Source organism: Arachis ipaensis, chromosome B4 (assembly GCF_059453495.1).
Source record: "Arachis ipaensis isolate K30076 ecotype BB chromosome B4, ASM5945349v1, whole genome shotgun sequence".
NCBI lineage: Eukaryota > Viridiplantae > Streptophyta > Magnoliopsida > Fabales > Fabaceae > Arachis > Arachis ipaensis.
Window position 1 is genome coordinate 73571167 of NC_142439.1, and position 20655 is coordinate 73591821.

The window sequence follows — 20655 nt, forward strand, 5'->3', positions numbered from 1 at the left end:
TCTCGTGCATCTTTGAAGATGGTGGGCCAAAAGAACCCGCACTGCAAGAGTTTTGTTGCGGTTCTTTCTCCTCCAAAATGACCCCCATAGCAGGAACCATGACAATCTCATAGGACTTTTCTTCCTTCCTTCTCTAAAACACACCTTCTGAGCAATCCATCCGAGCATTTTTTGAATAAGTATGGATCATCCCAAATAAAATACTTTGCATCATTGATGAGTTTCCTCTTTTGATGCTTGTTGATCATTGAAGGAAATTCCCCAGTTGCCTTAAAATTAGCAATGTCTGCACACCAGGGTGCCTTATGAACCAACATTAATTGCTCATCAGGGAAGAATTCATTGACACTTGATTTCTGGGTGCTACCTTCTTCACAGGGGATTCTAGACAAATGATCTACTACTTTGTTCTCCACTCCCTTCTTGTCTTTAATCTCAATGTTGAATTCCTGCAAGAGAAAAATTCACCTTATCAGTCTTGGTTTTGAGTCTTGTTTTACAAGTAAATATTTTAATGCTGCATGATCAGTGAAAACAATAACTTTAGATCCAATGAGATAAGATCTAAACTTGTCAAATGCAAACACTATTGCTAGTAGTTCCTTCTCAGTAGTGGTATAATTCCTTTGAGTTTCATTCAAAACCTTGCTGGCATAATATATAACATGGACTAAATTTTCTTTCCCCTGTCTAAGCACTGCCCCAGCAGCATGGTCTGATGCATCACACATTAGTTCAAAAGGTAAATTCCAATCAGGTAGGGCGATGATAGGTGCTGAGGAAAGTTCTCTTTTTAGTGTTTCAAATGCTAGTGTGCATTTTTGGTCAAATACAAAAGGTGCATCAGAGACTAAAAAGTTGCTCAAAGACTTTGCAATTTTGGAAAAATCTATGATAAACCTTCTGTAGAAACCAGCATAGCCTAAAAAACTCCTAATTGCCTTGACATTACTAGGTGGAGGTAATTTTTCAATTAATTCCACCTTAGCTTTGTCTACTTCTATGCCTTTTTCTGAAATTTTATGGCCAAGGACAATCCCCTCTGTTACCATAAAATGGCATTTCTCCCAGTTTAGAACTAGGTTTGTCTCTTGGCATGTTTTTAACGTTAAGGCATGGTGATTAAGGTGATTGGGAAAGGAATCTCCAAAAACTGAGAAATTGTCCATGAAGACTTCAATGAATTTCTCAAACATGTCTGAGAAAATAGACAACATGCATCTTTAGAAAGTTGCAAGGGCATTGCACAACCCAAAAGGCATGCGCCTATAAGCAAAAACTCCATATGGACAGGTGAATGATATCTTTTCTTGATCTCTTAGATCAACCACTATTTGATTATAACTCGAATATCCATCAAGAAAACAATAATATGCATGTCCTGCCAATCTCTCCAGCATCTAGTCCATAAAAGTAAGTGGAAAATGATGTTTTCTAGTTGCCTTGTTGAGTTTCCTATAGTCAATGTACATTCTCCAGCCTGTTACTGTTCTTGTGGGTATGAGTTCGTTCTTCTCATTGGGTACAACAGTGATTCCTCCTTTCTTTGGAAATGGGATAAATGACTCCTGCCTACCATAGCTTCATCACTTATTTTTAGACCACTTTTTTCATGATAGGATTCAGTCTTCTTTGGGCTTGAATGGAGGGTTTGGCATCATCTTCCAGCAAGATCTTATGCATGCATATGGATGAGCTTATCCCTTTTAAGTCAGCAAGGGTCCATCCAATGGCATGTTGGTGCTTTTGCAGCACCTTGATTGATTCCTCTTCCTGTTCTTGACTGAGGGCAAAATTGATGATCACTAGGTAACTTCCATCACTTCCCAAGTATGCATACTTGAGAGTAGGAGGCAGTGCTTTCAACTCCATTTTGGGTGCTTCTTTCTCCTTTTTCCTCTCCTCCAATGTGCTTGGATTAGATATTTCAGCTAAGTTGACATCAGTAACCTCAACATTTAACATGGAATCACCCTCTATCAATCCTTCAAGTGCTTCTTCAAAGGTTTCTTGCACCACAGTTTCCACTGCATCTATCCTCATACATTCTTCTAGTGATTCTGATGGATAGCTCATGGCCTTAAATACATTGAATACTATTCTCTCATCATGTAGCCTAAGGGTAAGTTAATCCTTTTTGACATCAATGATGGCTCCAACAGTAGCTAAAAATGTTCTCCCTAAAATTATTGAAGCCTTAGCTTCTTCCTCCATATCCAATACCACAAAGTTAGCAGGGAGATGAATTCCCCTACTTTCACTAGCAAGTCTTCCACTATTCCATGAGAGAATTTGAATGACCAATCTGCCAATTGGAGAGCCATTCTTGTTGGTTTGGCTTCATCAATCTTCATTCTCTTCATCATTATTAAGGACATCAAATTTATACTAGCTCCCAAGTTACATAAGGCTTTTTCAACTGTTATTTCTACTATGATGCAGAGAATTTGGAAGCTTCCTGGGTCCTTCAATTTTTGCAACAGCTTGTGTTGGATTATAGCACTACATTCCTCAGTTAAAACAACAGTTTCATCATTCCTCCAGCTTCACTTCTTGGTCATCAATTCCTTTAAAAACTTAGCATAAAGTGGCATTTATTCTAGTGCTTCTACAAAGGAAATATTGATCTGAAGTTTCTTGAAAATCTCCAATTATTTGGAGAATTGGTTGTCTTTTGCATTCTTCATTAGGCGCTGAGGGTAAGGGGCCTTTGGGACATATGGCTTTAGAACTTTTTTCTCTTCTGATAGGTTGGGAATAGGTGTTTGTGCTTCTTCCTTAGCGTCTGAACTGCCCTCTTCCTTCTCTTCTTGAGTCTCCCTTGGAGTCTCTTTCAATTCCTTTCCACTTCTGAGGGTAATAGCTTTGCATTCTGATGAGGGAAAAATGATTCCACACAAACTTATCGGCAAGTGTACCGGGTCACATCAAGTAGTAATAACTCACAAGAGTGAGGTCGATCCCACAGGGATTGATGGATCAAGCAACTTTCGTGAGGTGATTAGTTTAGTCAAGCTAACAATGATGAATTAAGTAAATTTTGAGAAGCAGAATGTAAATGGCAAGGAATTTAAAGTGCAGAAAGTAAATTTGGCAGAAACTTAAAGGGCAAGAAAAGTAAATTGCAGTAGATCTAACTTGCAGGAAGTAAATTGACAGAATCTTAAAGAACAAGAAATGTAAATTACATCAAATATAAAGAGAATTGGGTGCAGGGAAATTAAAGAAAGCAGTAGATCAAGCAATCGAAGAGAACTCAAGAACAAGTAACAGGAAATTTAAATTACAGGAAGATTAAATCAGATCGAATCATGAGCAGGAATGTAAAGTTGCTGAGAAATAAAAGTGCAGAAGATTAAATTGCATGAAAAGTAAATTCAGATCACAGCAAGCTTAAATGTAAAGTTGCAGAAAGTAAATTTGCAGAAGATGATTATCAGAAATAGAAATTGCATCAGCTAAATTCAATAGAACTGAAATGTAGAAAGTGCAGAAAAGAAAAGTGTATCAAAGAGCCGTCTACTCTACTCCTACTCCTACTCCTATTGCTCTCTAGCAGAGCCAGCCTCCTTAGTGAAATGAAATTGATGCCTTTATATAGGCTTTACAAAATGAAAAAGAAATTAAAATTGAAAACAAATTACAATTAAATAAAATTCCTATTCTAATTGTTTCTTGTGCCTTTGAGTCATGCCCAATGGGCTTTTGTTGGTTTGGCTTGAATTAGAGTGGGTCAGGTGCTTGGTGGGTTGGGTCTCCTCCCAGTGGAGCGCTCAGTTCACAATTTGAGCGCTGCGCTTGCTAGCCTAGGCGTGCCAATTTTGGTGCGTTCAATTCCTTGCCTAGTGCTCCCTTTTTAGCATTGCGCTCAATCATTGAGCTCTCTCCCTTGGTGCGTGAGTTTCTTCACTAGCGCTCCTCTATTGAGCGCTAAGTTCACTATTTGAACGCTGCTTAGTGCACAGGATGGCCTCCCAAGTGTGAAAGTCACGATAAAGGTGACTTAGTGAGCGCTACGCTCACTTCCAAAGTGAACCCTAGCCTTGTTTGGCTATTGAGCGTGGTTTTTAGGCCTTAAAGATGCCTATCACTTGTGCTTCAATTTCATTCCAAATATAGATTGTTATATATCGTTTGAAAGCTCTGAATATCAGCTTTCCAATGCATCTGAAAGTGCATCAATTGGACATCTGTAGCTCAAGTTATAGTCTTTGAAGAAGGCATGGTCATGCTATTTTGGAGGCCGAAAACGCTCAATTAGTGAGCGTGGCACTCACTTGGCAAATGAGCGTTGATTGGCAGCCAAAGTTAGCGCCAGCTTCTGAGGCCCAAACTTAATGTTAAACCCATACTATTATATATCGTTGGAAAGCTCTAGATGTCTAATTTCCAATTCATTTAAGAGCGCATCATTCAAAGCTCTACAGCTCAAGTTATCCTTCTTGGAAGGTGGAGAGGTCAGCTGGCATTACTGCAGGTTGATACTATATTCATCTTTGCACTTTCGGGGTAAGTTTTCTCCCTCAGATTTAGTGTCCACCATGCAGTGCCATGTATTCTTGGAAAGCTCTAGATTCCTATTTTCCAATTCCACTTGAATCACCTCATTTGGAGTTTTGTAGCTGGAGTTATTCTTGTTGGAGTGTAAAGAGGTCAGGGTTGCAAATCCTCTTTGCTCCTCCTTGAGTCTGTTTCCAACTTTTTTGCCACCTTGTAAGTATGATTCTTCTTTTAGTGCTTTTAGTGCTTCTTCTTCTATTATTTCCTACAAACTTTATAAAATCAAAATATCAAAGAAATATACCATTTAAGCACAAAATCATTCAATATTTAAGCACTAGTCATCAATTTCTTGTATGAAAAATCATAGAAAAACATGACATGATGACATGTCATCACAACACAAAACTTAAACCTTGCTTGTCCCTGAGCAAGAAAAGAATCATGAAGTAAATTTTGACAAATCAAGGTGAGTAGAATAGCTAGTTAATGTTCATGGTTGGCTAGTTTTTCATGCATGCTACAATCACAAAAGAAATGTAAATGATTGATGCTTCTATCTAGCTCATTTTATGAAACCTTTTTCCTTATATTTCTTCCTTGAAACAAGTTTTTGATTTTTTTATTAGCTTCTCCTTTTGGGTGCTTTGCCCCATGAGTTGATAACAAAGCTACGACTCTAAATACTTTGTTATCAAGTTTTACCACTTGATACATGAGCACCACAAGCATTTAATCAGAGGACTTTTTAAGCTCATTTGATTCTTTTCTTTACTCTCTCTAATCATTGATGCTCAGAACCTTGAGCTTTGAGGGAGTGCTTTTGCACTTGAGCCTAGCCTTGACTCTAAGTGTTTTGTTTTCAAGCTTTTTGCCTGATACATAAACACCACAAGTACTTAACAAATGAATTGTCATTGGTACTCAGAGCCTTCAACTTTCTCATTCTTTCCCTTTTTCTTTTCTTGCCTAAATTTGCAATTACTTCCTCAAGGTTTTCATGATTTCAAAAAAAATTTCATAAAATGTCTGATGCCAGGACATCTTAGGCTAGTTTCACTATCCTTTTTCCTTGTTTTTAATAGGTTTTATGCACTTTCTTGAGCTATAAGTAAGCAAATTGGGTAGAAATTTATGTATGCCTATATTGATTAAACCATCAATAATTTGATGCAATTTCATGATGATTTATGCTATGATTACTTGTATGCTAAGAATGATAAGAATTCTCATGATTTGAGCAAGGCTTTGATGCATTCATTGGTTGATGATATGTGAAGGGAAGCATGAAGAAAGGTTGAAGAAGGAGGATAGAAAGGATGAAGAGGAAGCAACGTTGGAAGAGAAACAGAGCACTTCTCTACATGGTGGCTGATGCTCACCTTTGAGGTAGCGTTGGACATCCAACTTTACCCCCAACGTGGTGATAAAAACTTCAATTCTGGAGCTGAATGAATTTTGAGTGGCGTGTACGCGTGCCTAAAAAAGGCAAATTTTGATATCCGCGCGGAACCGTGCATCACGCGTACGCGTAAATGAGTATTTTGACCCTTTTGCGTGGAAGCGCACGGTACGCGTACGCACCAAAACCAAATGTTGGAGGTCCAACGTTGCCTCAAACGCTACCTCCAACGTCAGCAACGCGTACGCACGGATGAAAAAAATACCAATGTACGCGTAAGCCTACAGTACACGTACGCGTGAAAACGCCAATGTTGGAGGGAACGTTGGAGGTCCAACGCTGAGGCCAACGTCCCCTGCTTTGTTTTTAAACTGCAAAATGAAAATCTTGCATCCACGCGTAAGCGTACAGTACGCGTACGTGTGGATGAGAATTTTTGACCCTTTTGCGCGAAATGCGCACGGTACGCGTACGCGTGGGTTAGCTGACATTGGCCCTCCAACGTTGAGTCAAACGCCAATGACATCAAGCTTTCTGGTTTTGCTGGTTTTGTTCTAAATGGTGTTTGAGTCAACGTTGGCCGGCAAATGTTGACTCAAACGTGAAGCATCGGTATTCAAATTTTACACAGATCTCTTCTCTAACACCAAGGGCAACCCTTTGGAGCCATTTTCAACCCAATTCCATCAAGGCCAAAAGCCCAATTCAGAGCTTGAAGATCAATGGAAGAAAGTGTATATATAGCTTAGAATTTAAGTTAGAGGGACCTTTTTTTTCCCCAATTTTGGAATTTTTTACACTTACTGCACTTTTCATTTAGAATGTATCGTAGAATTTCAATTTCCATTTTGAGAGCTATGAACAACTAAACCCCTTTTCATTGTTTTAGGGAGCTCTATTATAATTTAATGGATCAATAGTAGTTTTCATCTTCTTCTTCTTTCTTTTCTCTTGATTTTTGTTAGAAAGCTTTCGGTCTTAATTCAATTGGATAGTTGTCTTGAGAGAGAAGCTATCCATAATTGGAATTCTTCGGAGCCTTGAGAGAGAAATGAAGAATGCATGCTAGAATTGCTTTCTCACATTGGATTTGATTGGGGTTTGGATGGATATAGTGACATGTAATCCTACCAACACTTTGATCTATGAATTTGTGTGGTATAGTCAGTGACCGAACTTCAACTCTTCCCATGAGCAATTAAATCAAGACATTGGGCAATTGTTCATGCTTAGAGAAATTGATGAGCCAAGACATTGGGATCTAATCACCTAAGATTGCCAAGCAATGTCAACGAATGCATTGATTGAGGAAGAGGTGAAAATGATTTGATCCGGAGAATTCAATATCTCCTAAAACCCAATGAATTTCCCATCTCTGATCTACCCATTCAATTTTACTCTATGCATCTTTAATTTCATGCTTAATTCCTCGGTCCCATTTAATTTCCAGCAATTTAAGATTCTGTCACTTTAATTTCCTGCAATTTAATTTTTTGTTCCTTTAATTTCTTGCAATTTAAGTTTCCCGCCAATTTACATTCAGCAATCCCAATTTTAATTCTGATTTCGCTCAACTAGTATAATTCACCAATTTTAAATACTCGATCTACCAATCCTTGTGGGATTCGACCTCACTCTTTTGTGAGTTTTTACTTGACGACAATCCGGTGCACTTGCTGGAAGGAATTTTTTGAGAGGCAATTTCCCGCGTATCAAGTTTATGGCGCCGTTACCGGGGATTGGTTTTGTATTGATAATTACTAAATTGAAGGATAACTAGATTGAGCACTTTACTTTTTCTTTTGATTAATTGAATTTTAATTCCAGTTGTTCATTTAATTTCTGCAAATTTTAGTTGTTTTTCTTGAATTTTATCTGACTGTTTTACTTCCCATCAAGCTAACCTACTAACTATTTGATAAATTGCTCTAACCAAGCTAACTATACTCTATTTTAGTAGACTCTACAATTGCTGTTTCTTGTACTGGTTCATTGTATGACAAGTAGAAGAAAAGAAACTTCAACTTCCTTTTATAGTGAACCGGAAAGAATCTTCCTGAGATTAAGGAGGGAAGCAAGAGGAAAAAGGGTTGTTGGTGCAGAAGAAGAGGAGGAATACTTTGATATAACCATGGAGGAGGATATGGAAAACCATCATGAAGAAGAAGTGAACAATCATGCCAGAAGAGGTGGAGCTAACCTTGCTAGGCAAGAGAGGAGAGTTCTGGGATCATACATCAATCCAAATCTAGGAAATTGTGGTAGCAACATTGACGAATGGATTTTTGACGGTTTAGAATTTCACTAATGAAATCTCATTGTAAAGTATAGTTTCTAAACCAATCACCAATCCTTTCATACAAAAAGTTGTTTGTCACAAGCACAAACCCCTAAAATTTATAAACCGAAGTATTTAAACCTCGGGTCGTTCTCCCTAGGAATTACAATGAAGTGTCTTGTTATCGGTTATGAGTTATTTTGGGGTTTTGGATAAGAAGCATGAAAAAATAAACGGCAATGAAAATAAACTAAAAACTATAAAAGGCTCTTGGAAAGGTGTGAGAACTAGAAGTTCTATCCTAGTTATCCTTCTCAATTGTGATGAGAATTGTTCATTGCTACCACTTAGTTAACCCTTACTAATTAAAGGAAAGTCAAGTGCATGAATTGACTTGAGCCACAAGTCCTAGCCAACTCCCAAGGAAAGACTAGCTTTAGTGCACTCCAAACCAATTAGCAATCTCTCCAATTATCAATCAACAAAGGAATTAGATAACTCAAGTATCACTAATTACTCTACCTAGGCCAAGAGGAACAAAATCTACACTAAAACTTAAAAGAGACATTTCAACAAACACATAAAGTGCAATAGAAGTAAACATTATTAATTGCAAGAATTAAAGGAATCTACAACTACAAAGGTAAGAGATCAACAATAGAAAAGCAAAGAAGATACATTTATTATGAATTACCTCTTATTGAATTGAAAGAAAATGGGATGAACAATACTAGATCTACAACAAAGTATAAAAACAACATGAAGGAAATTGCAATAAAAGAATGGAAGAAGAATCAATGTCATTACAAGGAATTGAGATGTAGAAGTAGAAGAACATGAATCTAAATCTAGACCTAAGAACTAAACCTAATCCTAATCCTAATTCTAGAGAGAAGTGAGAGCTTCTCTCTCTAAAACCCTAAAACTAAAGTGATTAGTTAGTTGGAAGTGATGTTATAGTAATGATTGATGTCTTCCCCTTAATCCTTCATCCTTTTATTCCTTTCCCTTAGCAATTTGGCGCCAAAAATGGGTTCAGAAACCCTCTCAAATCGCCAGGCACGTGCTGCATTAATGAGGCCATGTGCCATCATCGGCGCGTGCGCGCATGGTACGCGTGCGCGTCCCTGGTCGATTCTGCAATGTGCGCGTGAGCGCCTTGTGCGCGTGCGCGTGCATGGCTGTCTTTGCTTCTTTGACTTTTTATGCTTCTCTCCGCTTGTATGCTTCTTTCCTTGCTTCCTTTGATCCATGCCTAGCCTATTTCAATCCTGGACTTACTAGCAAACACATCAAGGCATCTTATGGAATCAAAGAAGAACTAGAATTCATTAAAATAAGGCTTAAAAAGCATGTTTTCACACTTAAGCACGAATATGGGAGAGATAACAAAACCATGCTAATTCTTAGGCTAAATGTGACAAAAGGTTATCAGAATACTCTAAATTCAATGCAAAACAAACCGTCAAATTGGGGTTTGTCAAACATTCAAAGGCCAACTATACATGCTAATAACTTCGAATTAAAGCCTCAACTCATAACTCTTGTGCAAAAAAACAACTGTTCTTATGGAGGAAGTGCCCTAAAGGATCCTAATGAGCACCTCACTAAATTCCAAAAGATATGTGACACGGTTAAGTTTAATGGTGTTCATCCTGACACCTATAGATTGCTACTGTTTCCATTTTCTTTGAGGGACAAAGCATCAAAATGGTTGGAATCATTCCCCAAGGAAAGCTTGACAACATGGGAAGATGTAATGAACAGATTCTTGACAAGGTTCTACCCTCCGCAAAAAGTAAATAGGCTGAGAACTGCAGTGCAAACATTCAGACAGCTAGATGGTGAGACCATTTATGAAGCGTGGAAGAGATTCAAGGATTTGACAAGGAAATGCCCCCTAACATATTTAATGAGTGGGTACAAATTCATATCTTCTATGAAGGGTTGAATCATCAATCAAAGAAGGTTGTAGACCACTCATCTGGAGGTTCACTTAACAAGAAGATGACCATTGAGGAAGCCATTGATGTGATAGAGACAGTGGCTGACAATGAGTATTTTTATGCCTCAGATAGGAGCAACAATAGGGAAGTCTTGGAATTGAACCATATGGATGCAATCCTGGCCCAGAATAAGATGATCACCAAGCAACTGGCTGAATTGACCAAGCAAATAGAAAAGAATCAGGTTGCAGCTATTCACACTCAATCATCACCCCAAGAAGAGTTGGAGACAGAAGAGGGAGCTAACTGGGAGGAAGCTAATTACATTGAAAACTCATCTAGGCCAGCTAATGATCCATACTCTAAAACCTATAACTCTGGTTGGAGGAACCACCCAAACTTTGGGTGAGGGAACCAACAAAACCAAGGCCAAGATCACAGACCTCATAATCCAACCTAGTACAACAACTTCACTCACCAAAACTCCAACCAAAGACCATATCAGACCACACAAAACACTTATTCACACCCACCACATCAAAACCATAACAACCACTCTTAACACCCCAATTCAAACCAACTATCACCACATGAGGATGATAGAATGGCCAGGATGAAAGCCATGCTTGCAAACCTAAAAAAAGAGTGTGAAGATATAAAGAAATTCCGAGAAGAAGAGAGAGGTAATATGAAAAGCCGAGGGGAGGTTCTTAAGAATCTTGAATCTCAGGTAGGACATCTTTCACAGCAATTTCCAAGGCCCACCGACAGCTTCCCAAGCGATCCTGAAAAGAACCTAAGAGGAGAGACCAAGAAGGTAAGGTGGGAAGAATGCAAGTCAATTAATCTAAGTAGTGAAGATAGTCTGAAGGAAAAATACTCCAGACACTCAAAGCCTGATGAAGGGGAGTCAAGGAAAAATATCAGAGAGATAGAAGAAATGCCTAGCCCTGAACAGAGGAAGGAAACTCTGAAACCTTATGTGCCAAAAGCACCATTTCCTCAGAGACTAAAGAAAAGTGAGGAAGAAGAGTCATATTCAAGATTCCTAGATATGTTTGTATCTCTCAGTGTCAACATCTCTTTCATCAAAATTCTCTAACAGATGCCCACATACATCAAGTGCATGAAAGAGCTACTAGCCAAAAAGAGCAACCTGAAAGGTGGCCAAACAGTAGTGATGAACAAGGAATGTAGTGCTCTCATTCAGAGAGACGCACTCCTGAAGAAAAAAGATCCAGGGAGCTTTCATATTCCCTGTATCATAGGAGAAACAAAAATTGACAGAGGATTTTGTGATCTAGAAGCTAGCATAAATGTGATGCCTCTATCTCTTATGAAGAAGTTGCAAATTAGTGAGGTGAAATCTACTGATGTAATCATACAATTGGCTGATAAAACTCAGAAGCAAGCTGAAGGAATAGTGGAAAATATGTTGGTGAAGGTGGGAAACTACTTCCTCCCCACAGACTTTGTTGTTCTGGACATGGAGGAAAGTCACCTCCATCCAATTATTCTGAGGAGACCATTTCTAGCTACTGGTCGAGAACTCATTGATGTAGAACAGGAAGAGTTGATACTGAGAATACATGATGAGCGGCTCACTTTTCAAGCCTTCAAGCCCTTGCATGAATCTGAACAAGAGAACAAGAAATTAAAACAAGAATACATTGAGAGTCTCCTGAAGGAGAATAGCAATGAACCACAGGGCCAGCATTTGAAGCTTACCTTGATGGATAAACAAGTAGCTCAAGAGAAGAAGTAACCAAATGAGTTCAAGGAAGAGCTGGTGGCACAAGAGTTGAGAGAAGCAGCTAACAAGGAACTCCCTAACACAACAATAGTGAATGAAGCACTAATAACAGAAGAGAAAAGAGTTGTGACGAAACCGCCAAGGGGATGGAGAAACAAGAAGGTTCCTACAGAAGGTTTCTCCCCTGGAGATAAGGTGATATCAATCCACCATCCACAAATCCCACCCCATCTTCCAACTATTCCATCTTAGTTACCTCAAGTGTTCATAATCAGAGAGGTCCTTTTCTTGGAGCATTTGGAAATTATCAAGGAATCAAGTGGAGAAAGCTTTACAGTAAGAGGAGAGGACCTCAAACATTACAGTCCACCCTAGCAATAAACCAACCGTCAAGCTAGTGACGCTAAAGAAGCGCTCCATGGGAGGCAACCCATGATTTAGTTTTTTTGTTTTTAATGTTTTAGTATGAATAATAATTGTGGCTCTAACATGAATTCAAGCTTGTATAGACAATTTTGACAATTATACATGACATTGAGAAGCATATGATCCAATTCTAAGTTTGGTGTGCCTACAGGCACACTAAGACACCTTTCAAAAATAATAATCATAGTGCCAGTTTGACATTTGTTTCCTAGAATATATAGCCAAATATTAAGTTTGGTGTTCTATATATTGCAAAAACAAGTCATGAGAGTCAAGTTTCTTGAGTTTTAAAAGTCATGAAACTGCAACCATGGTTATAATTTGTTGTTCATGTTTAGAAATAGCAAAACAAAGTTTTTCTCATGATGGTTTAACCAAAAATTGACACTAATTTCGTTGAGATTTTAATGACAACACTTGGAGGAAGTGACACTTTGAACCATGTGACCAAACACTAAGTTTGGTGTCCTCCAAGAATATATATGGTGGCACCAAAAAGAGTCACGGTTGGTTAAACAAGAATGAGGAATGATAGTCAAAGTTTTAGTTTTAAATATTAATTGTTTCTTACCACCACTTGTTAGTACTCACTCCTTTTGTCTTGTTATGATGGTTAGGTGAGCAGAGAACTATTTAATGAAAAGGGACAAGACAAACAAGGGTAAGGCTAGCATGAAGACAAAAGTAGATCACCTGGCTTGAAGGGTGAGTCTGCACTTCCTTGGAAGAAGCACTTGGAAGACCGAAGTGATATGCTTCATGAGGAGGCAACTTTTGTCTTTATTCAATTTTACATGCAAACCCTTCATTCATAAACTTGCCCAAGGAATCCTAGCCATCCATTCTTCATTAAAGCTTACTATAAAAAGCCTCACTTGAACCGTGCATATGAACCCAAATCTCACACTTCTTGTACTCTGGATATTCAACTCTTGTGTTCTCTAAAACCAAAGCCTAGAAATCGTGTTCTTTTGCAACAAAGCAGCCTTGTTCACTTGCTTTCATAACACTACCTTAACTTCAAACACTTCTCCTCTGAGAGTGCATCTAACCAACCAATTCTCTTCATAAAACCCTTAACCTCAACTTGGCCAACCATCAAGGGAAGCATGGCTTCTTCTTCAAGTTCTAAAAGAAGAAGAGGAAAGGAACCCATGGTTGAAGAAGGTGAAAATGAATATGATCAATGGAAGTTCAGATCCTGGCACCATCAAATGTAACTTGGGTGGATGAATGACAAAAAGATATACCCAGAAGTCCCTTTCCAGCTACCTGATAATGGGTGCCTAGAAATGAAAGCCAAGATCAGAAAGAGAAAATGGGAAGAGCTTACCTCACCAATCACCAGGATTAATGCAAACATAATAAGGGAGTTTTATGCTAACACCCCAAGGCTTGATATGACTGAATCCCCAACTTACAAGAGCTATGTATGGGGAGTGGAAGTGGACTTTAGTCCGAAGACCATCATGAAGGTCTTAGGACTTAGGATAGCCCAGTTTGATGAGCCAGGATACCATGAAAGGGTAAATAGAAACCCAGATTATGATGAAATCTCTAGTGATATCTGTGTGGTGAATGCTGACTAGGAGAGAGACAATCAAGGAAGGCACAAGTAATTGAAAAAGGGAGATCTCATCCTTGAAGCAAAAGGTTAGTATGAGCTGATAAAGAGATCAATTCTTGGCACAGTGAACACCTCAGAGGTTAACAAGCAAAGGGCTGTCATGCTACACTGTATAATAATGGGGGGAGAGATAAAGGTCCATGAGATCATTGCAAATGACATTCAAAAGGTTGCAGAGAAAAACTCTGCTGAAAGCCTGGCTCCATTATCCAAGCACCATTATGAGGTTATGCATGAAAGCCATAGTGCCCCTAGAGGATGCACACCCAACATGGCTGTATCCAGGAATGCCTATAACCCTCGAAAGAATGATGAATATCACAGAGGCACAACGGAGTCGAAGACCACAAAGGAAAAGAAGGAGAGAAGAACCACAGGAGGAAGTAAGACAACAAGAAAAACAAGAAGAACAACAATTCTAGCCAAAAAACAACATGGACATGGTGCAGATGCAAGAAGCAATTGAAAGGTTATCATAACAGTACATGGGAATTCAAGAGAAGCAGGAAGAACTCCATTCACAGTACATGAAAGCTCAGCAAAGACAAGAGGAGCTTCAGTTGAGAATGATGAGTCAACAGAGAGGCTATGAGTCAAGACCCTTAGTTATGCAAAGGGAACAAGCTTTACAATTTCAAGACTCTTTCAACCAGCTGGCCCAACTTCAGGTTGAGAACATGAGAGCTTTCAAGGAGGTCACGACCCTTCAGGATGCAAGATATGGAGTTCAAGCTGATTACAACATAAATGACCAAATCAAGTTCAACTACATTGGGGAACATCTGCATAGCATGGATCCAGCATTTCCAATTTATGATGAATACTTCAAGGAAAGGAGTGACAGAGAAATAGACAAAGCAATACTTCCTGAAAACAGAGTAGAAGAGACAATGAAGAAAGCTGGATTCTGGCAAAAGCTAAAGGGCAAAAGCAAGGGAGAAACTAGTAAGCAAGCAAGCGAGAAGAAGAAAAAAGACAAACAGGATAACAAATGAAAGGTAGACTTGCTCTTTGCTTATCACATTCAATAAAGAAAGAACATGTTTTGTTTTACTTAATAGTAACTTTTAGTTTTAGTTGTTCTGCATCCTGTTATGTTTAATCTTTGCAATAAGTATGCTAGCCTAGATGTGTGTGCTCTCACTTTCACTTGATTCAATGCTTGTCTTGTTCCCTAAGTCTTTTCAATTAAATAAAAGAAATCTTTGCACAAGAAGTGGAATAGTTCCTTTTTAGCAAGTAGTAAAATAACAGTTAGTGGTGGTGTATGTCTGATTGTGTAGTAGCTCACTTATAATGAATAAAACGATAGATTGTTCTCTTTCTAAGTGAAAACTAGCATGCTGTCTATGGATTTTAGTAAATAAAAGTCTTTGGAGAAAATAAAAACAAATAGAAAGAAAGAAAATAAAAGCCAAAAGTGGCAGCAAAAACAAAGAAAAGCAAAGAATAAGGCTAGACACCAATAGCTTGGACCTTAGGACATATGCCTGTGGTGTCTGTGTACTAGGATCTACTTGGATGATTAGGTTTTATGGAGTGCTTTAACACTTGGTAACTTGGGTTAACTAACCCGGGAATATCAACCAAAAGTCCATTATCAAGAGCAACCTAGCTACAAGACATTTAGTATCCCAAAGAGGTGCTAGGCATCAATATCTTAAGAAGATTTGTGAGCCAAGTGTCTGTAGTGGAAAATGTGTTAAGTACAAGTACACTAAGAAACTGCTACAACACATGACACTGAGCTAAAGTCTACAGGAAAAGAAAATGAAGAAAAATAACTACCAAGGATGAATGAATAATAAGAGGTCATAGCAGTATGATAATTGATGCTTGAAGGAGACTTCTATGCCTAAAGATCAATCAGAAGTGAGTTGTTGCATTTTTCTGCATAAAACCCCATTGACTAATAATAATGACTTGTTGATATGAACATTCCCTTCTGTTTCATTCTTTCTTCTTAATAAATTCAGTACTTGCTTAGGGACAAGCAAGATTTAAGTTTGGTGTTGTGATGCCAGGGCATCTTAGGCTAGTTTCACTTTCCTTTTTCCTTGTTTTTAATAGGTTTTATGCACTTTCTTGAGCTATAAGTAAGCAAATTAAGTAGAAATTTATGTATGCCTATATTCATTCAACCATCAGTGATTTGATGCAATTTTATGATGATTTATGCTATGATTACTTGTATGCTAAGAATGATAAGAATTCTCATGATTTTAGCAAGGCTTTGATGCATTCATTGGTTGATGATAGGTGAAGGAAGCATGGAGAAAGGTTGAAGAAGGAGGATAGAAAGGATGAAGAGGAAGCAACGTTGGTGGCCAAGTTGGACCACCAACGTTGCCTCAAACGTTGGAAGAGAAACAGAGCACTTTTCTGCATGGTGGCTGATGCTCATGTTTGAGGTAGCGTTAGACATCCAACATTACCCTCAATGTGGTGATAAAAAATTTAATTCTGGAGCTGAATGAATTTTGAGTGGCGCGTACGCGTCTATGATGTGTACGCGTAAAAAAAAGGCAAATTTTGATATCCGTGCAGAAGCGTGCGTCATGCGTATGTGTAAATGAGTATTTTGACCCTTTTGCGCGGAAGCGCACGGTACGCGTACACGCCAAAGCCGAACATTAGAGGTCCAATGTTGCCTCAAACGCTTCCTCCAACGTCTGCGATGCCAAGCCCAGAAATTGGAGTTGAGAAATTTGAATCAACGCGTACGCGTCAGTGACGTGTACACGTGGATGAAAAAAATACCAATGTACACGTAAGTGTACAGTACGTGTACGCGTGAAAACACCAACATTGGAGGGAACGTTAGAGGTCCAATGCTGATGTCAACGTCCCCTGCTTTGTTTTTAAACTGCAAAATGAAAATCTTGCATCCACGCGTAAGCGTACAGTACGCGTACGCGTGGATGAGCATTTTGACCCTTTTGCGCGGAAGCGCACGGTAAGCGTATGCATGGGTTAGCTGACGTTGGCCCTCCAACATTGAGTCAAATGCCAACGACAGCAAGCTTTCTGGTTTTGCTGGTTTTTTTCTAAATGGCGTTTGAGTCAACGTTGGCCCTCAAACGTTGACGATAAACCCATATTTCGTGAGTTATTTTGTGCTTAGTTTGAGTGATTTATTCAATCCTTCACCCACTTATTCATATTAATTGCATTGTTTTACTTTCCCTTCCTTATTATGTGATGTATGTGAAAAACATGTTTCCTAAGCTTTAAAATTAATTATTTTAATTACCTTTATTTCCATTCGATGCCGTGATTAGTGTGTTGAGTAGTTTCAGATTTTCTAAGGCAGAATGACTTAAAGGATGGAAAAGGAAACGTACAAAAATGGAAGAAAAGTGCAAAATGGAGTTTTGCAGAAACTGGTATCTACGCGATCGCATGGACGACGCGATCGCGTGCCAGAAGCGAAGAAGCAGCGACACGGCCGCATGACTGACGCTACCGCGCGCCTTAAGTACAACGCATACGACGCGGACGCGTGACTGACGCGACCGCGTGGCAAGGAAAAGCTCCAGATGACGCGACCGCGTGACCCACGCGGACGCGTGACAGAGGCCACGTATCAGAATTTACAGAATACACTCAAAGCAGATTCTGAAGCCTTTTTGGCCCAAATCCAAGTGCAGAACACATAGACTAGAGGCTATAAAGTGGGGGAATGCATCCATTCAAAGAAGAGCTGGCATTTTTGTTACTTTCCATGATTTAGATTTAGTTTTGAGAGGGAGATTCTCTCCCTTCTCTCTTAGGATTAGGATTAAGATTTAGGACTTCTCTTAGTTTTTAAGAGTGACTCTCGATCCAGGTTTAATTTTTACTTTAATGCTTCTATTCGTACCTATAAATGTTGCCAACTTGACTTATGAACCCTTTCCATGTTATGATTTGAGTTAATGATTATTTGAGGTATTTCAGTTATTGATTGCTTTCTCTTTAATTTGTGTTACCATTGCTTTCCATCTAAGGACATTTTTATTCCAACAATTTTACTTTTTCCCTTTTTTGTCTTGGTTAAAAAATCAGTAACTCAACATTATTAAACTCAGCATAATTGATAATCGTTATCTTGCTAATTGAACTGAACTTCAATAATCCCAACTTTTTCTTAGGAAATAAATAGGATTCGAAGGTCAAACTAATTAGTCCCTTGACTCTCCCTTACTTTAGTAAAGGTTAACTAAGTGGAATTTATATTCAACTTTCATTATTGTTGAGAGAGAGATAACTAAGTTGGACTTCCAATTTCTCTTACCTTGCCAAAAGATTGCTTTACAGTATTTATTTATTTTAATTTCCATTTAAATTATTTGTCATATCTACTCTTCACTCTCAACCCCGATTACAACCTTTATAGGCAATAATAAGAACATACTTCCTTGCAGTTCCTTGAGAAGACGACCCGAGGTTTGAATACTCGGTTAACAATTTTAAAAGGGGTTTGTTACTTGTGACACCCAAAACGTTTGTATGAAAGGACTTTTAAAGGTTTAGAAACTATACTTGCAACGAGGATTTATCCGCAAATTTCTAGACCACGCAAAAGTTTCTCTCATCAAAATGGCGCCGTTACCGGGGAACTGCTAACGTGTGCCTTATTATTGGTTATTGTAAATACTTTTCTTTTGCTTGTTTATTTATTTTTGTTTTTCCTTTTTATTTTTATTTGCTACCATGAATTCTCACCCCTCTCGCTTTGAGTTTGGTTCTAACTTTGTTGAAGGAAATAGAAGTTACAGCAGGAATATGCATCAAGGTCAGACCAATCAAGGATGGATGGAGCCAAGAGGATCTAATCAACCCTTTAGGCAGCAACACCCTCCGAGATATCCTGGACAAAGACCATTCTACCATGCATACCCAGCTGAAAGATATGGTGGATAACCTTGTAATTACCAACAAGCCCCACCCCGTGCATATAAACCATCCTTTCAACATAACCTTGAACCACTACACTCACAAGCTTCTCTTCTCCATTCGCCACCATATGATCTTTCCTTACCCCAGTACCAATCCAATCACTCCCAATCACCACCACTTTTCTTTGTATCATGTCCAAGTCCGGCAACCCGAGAAGCAGAGGTTCGCCTAAAGGAAACAGTAAATAAACTTCAAACAACCATTCGACAACTGGAGCAAACAATAATTCAATGGGTTTCTAGGCGCTCAAATACACAAGGATCAGCCACATCCCCATGTGAACAGTCTAACGAAGAGCGTAGCATGAAGGAGATATTAGAAACTCCAGTGGACAAGACAGAGAATGAATTCATACTAGAACAGGTAGAAGAAGCTGTCATTGTTCAAGAAGAAGAGTTGGTTGAAGATCTAGGAGATGCTGAACCTCCATGGGAATCCAGAACTGAGGAGAACTCCGTCAAAGACGCTACAGTTGATGCTAAGGAGGATATTGTACAATCTCCAAGGCAAGTTGTTTATGAAGAATCAGACGGAATAACCCAGGACACAAATTCCCTTGATGATGATAGTCACAAGTCTGGCTCTCTTAGTAATGAATTTGCATCTGCAAGTGAATGCTTTTAGATCGAAGAATCTTCCCCAAGTGAATATGAAGACGATGCGGAGGTAGGTTTCTCTCAACCTCCAATCTATGACTCAAGTGATGAGGAAGACATAGAAGACTTTGACCAGGACATAGATACAATTGTAAAACCTTGCAAGGAAGTGGAGAAATTCACAGAAGAGCACAAGGGAGTAGAACTTACAGAACCACCAGAAACACCTACCCCAAGGCCATTGCCACCCAATACAAGCTTCAAGTGGGTACAATCCTTAACCTATAACTTTACTTATTCACTTGAATATGGTTTGCTTGAAACAGATGGACAGCTTAGAGCTCTTTGCGGCTTTAAGAGTAAGAGGGAAATGGCTCATACTCAGAGCTGGTGCACAAGGTTCAATAAGGCTCCACGCTTCACCTCGAAGTACACGGATTGGTATCATGCTCAATTGCATGGATCACAACGTTTGGTCACCATGGTGAGATTCTACTCTTTAAACCGCCCGGATGGAGACATGTAGATCAAGACGGAGGCGGATTTAAAAACAAGGCTTGAGATCCTGGAATCTACTCTGACATTCGTCACCCCGGGAGCCTGAAAATTTGTCTGAAGCTGCTCAGAAGCTTTACATGCCTAGTATGGGACCCCGGAGGCCATTGGCATTCCAAGCACTGGTAGAGATTTTTGGACAAATTTAAACATAAGCCGCCATAACAAGAAGCTCTTCCAATGTCCAACTTAAGGACTTTAACTAAAAGTGCTAGGTGGGAGACAACCCACCATGGTATGGTCGCTTCTTTTTCAATTTAATTCTTGTTAATTGCTTTCATTTTTATTTTCTTTTCATTTTACTTTATTGAACCTGGAATCATGCATAGCATTCACATTAAGCATTGCATCCTTCATTCAGTTAAAAAAAAAAAAACAAGGGATGCACGACGCGACCGCATGCCTCATGCGATCGTGTCATATGGCGAAAACACTACCCACGCGACCGCGTCATCCACGTGGCCGCGTGACCTGGAGATCGGCGTAAATATCCAACGTCCAGAAAGTTAGGCTGGAATCGTGCGGCCCTTGTGCGTTTTGCACAAATTGGCCCACGCGATCGCATGCCCCATGCGATCGCGTCACTTGCACAAAACCAATCCCACGCGACCGCGTGAGCGACGCGATCGCG

General features: G+C 39.1%; 1 protein-coding gene and 1 non-coding gene across 2 annotated transcripts; one reads left to right on the forward strand and one right to left on the reverse strand.

Moving 5' to 3' along the window:
- Positions 1–9984: 9984 nt before the first annotated feature.
- Positions 9985–10087, reverse strand: LOC148567925 (small nucleolar RNA R71). The gene has a single exon (XR_015881895.1). It is a non-coding gene; the product is annotated as a small nucleolar RNA R71 (small nucleolar RNA).
- Positions 10088–11231: 1144 nt separating this feature from the next.
- On the forward strand, positions 11232–11891 carry LOC148567926 (uncharacterized). The gene has a single exon (XM_088484637.1). The coding sequence runs from the start codon at positions 11232–11234 to the stop codon at positions 11889–11891; it is 660 nt and encodes a 219-aa protein (XP_088340763.1).
- The last annotated feature ends 8764 nt before the right edge of the window (positions 11892–20655 follow it).

Excerpts from the sequence above, each read along its gene's own strand:
- LOC148567926 (XM_088484637.1), top strand. The coding sequence starts at position 11,232 with ATGCCCACATACATCAAGTGCATGAAAGAGCTACTAGCCAAAAAGAGC.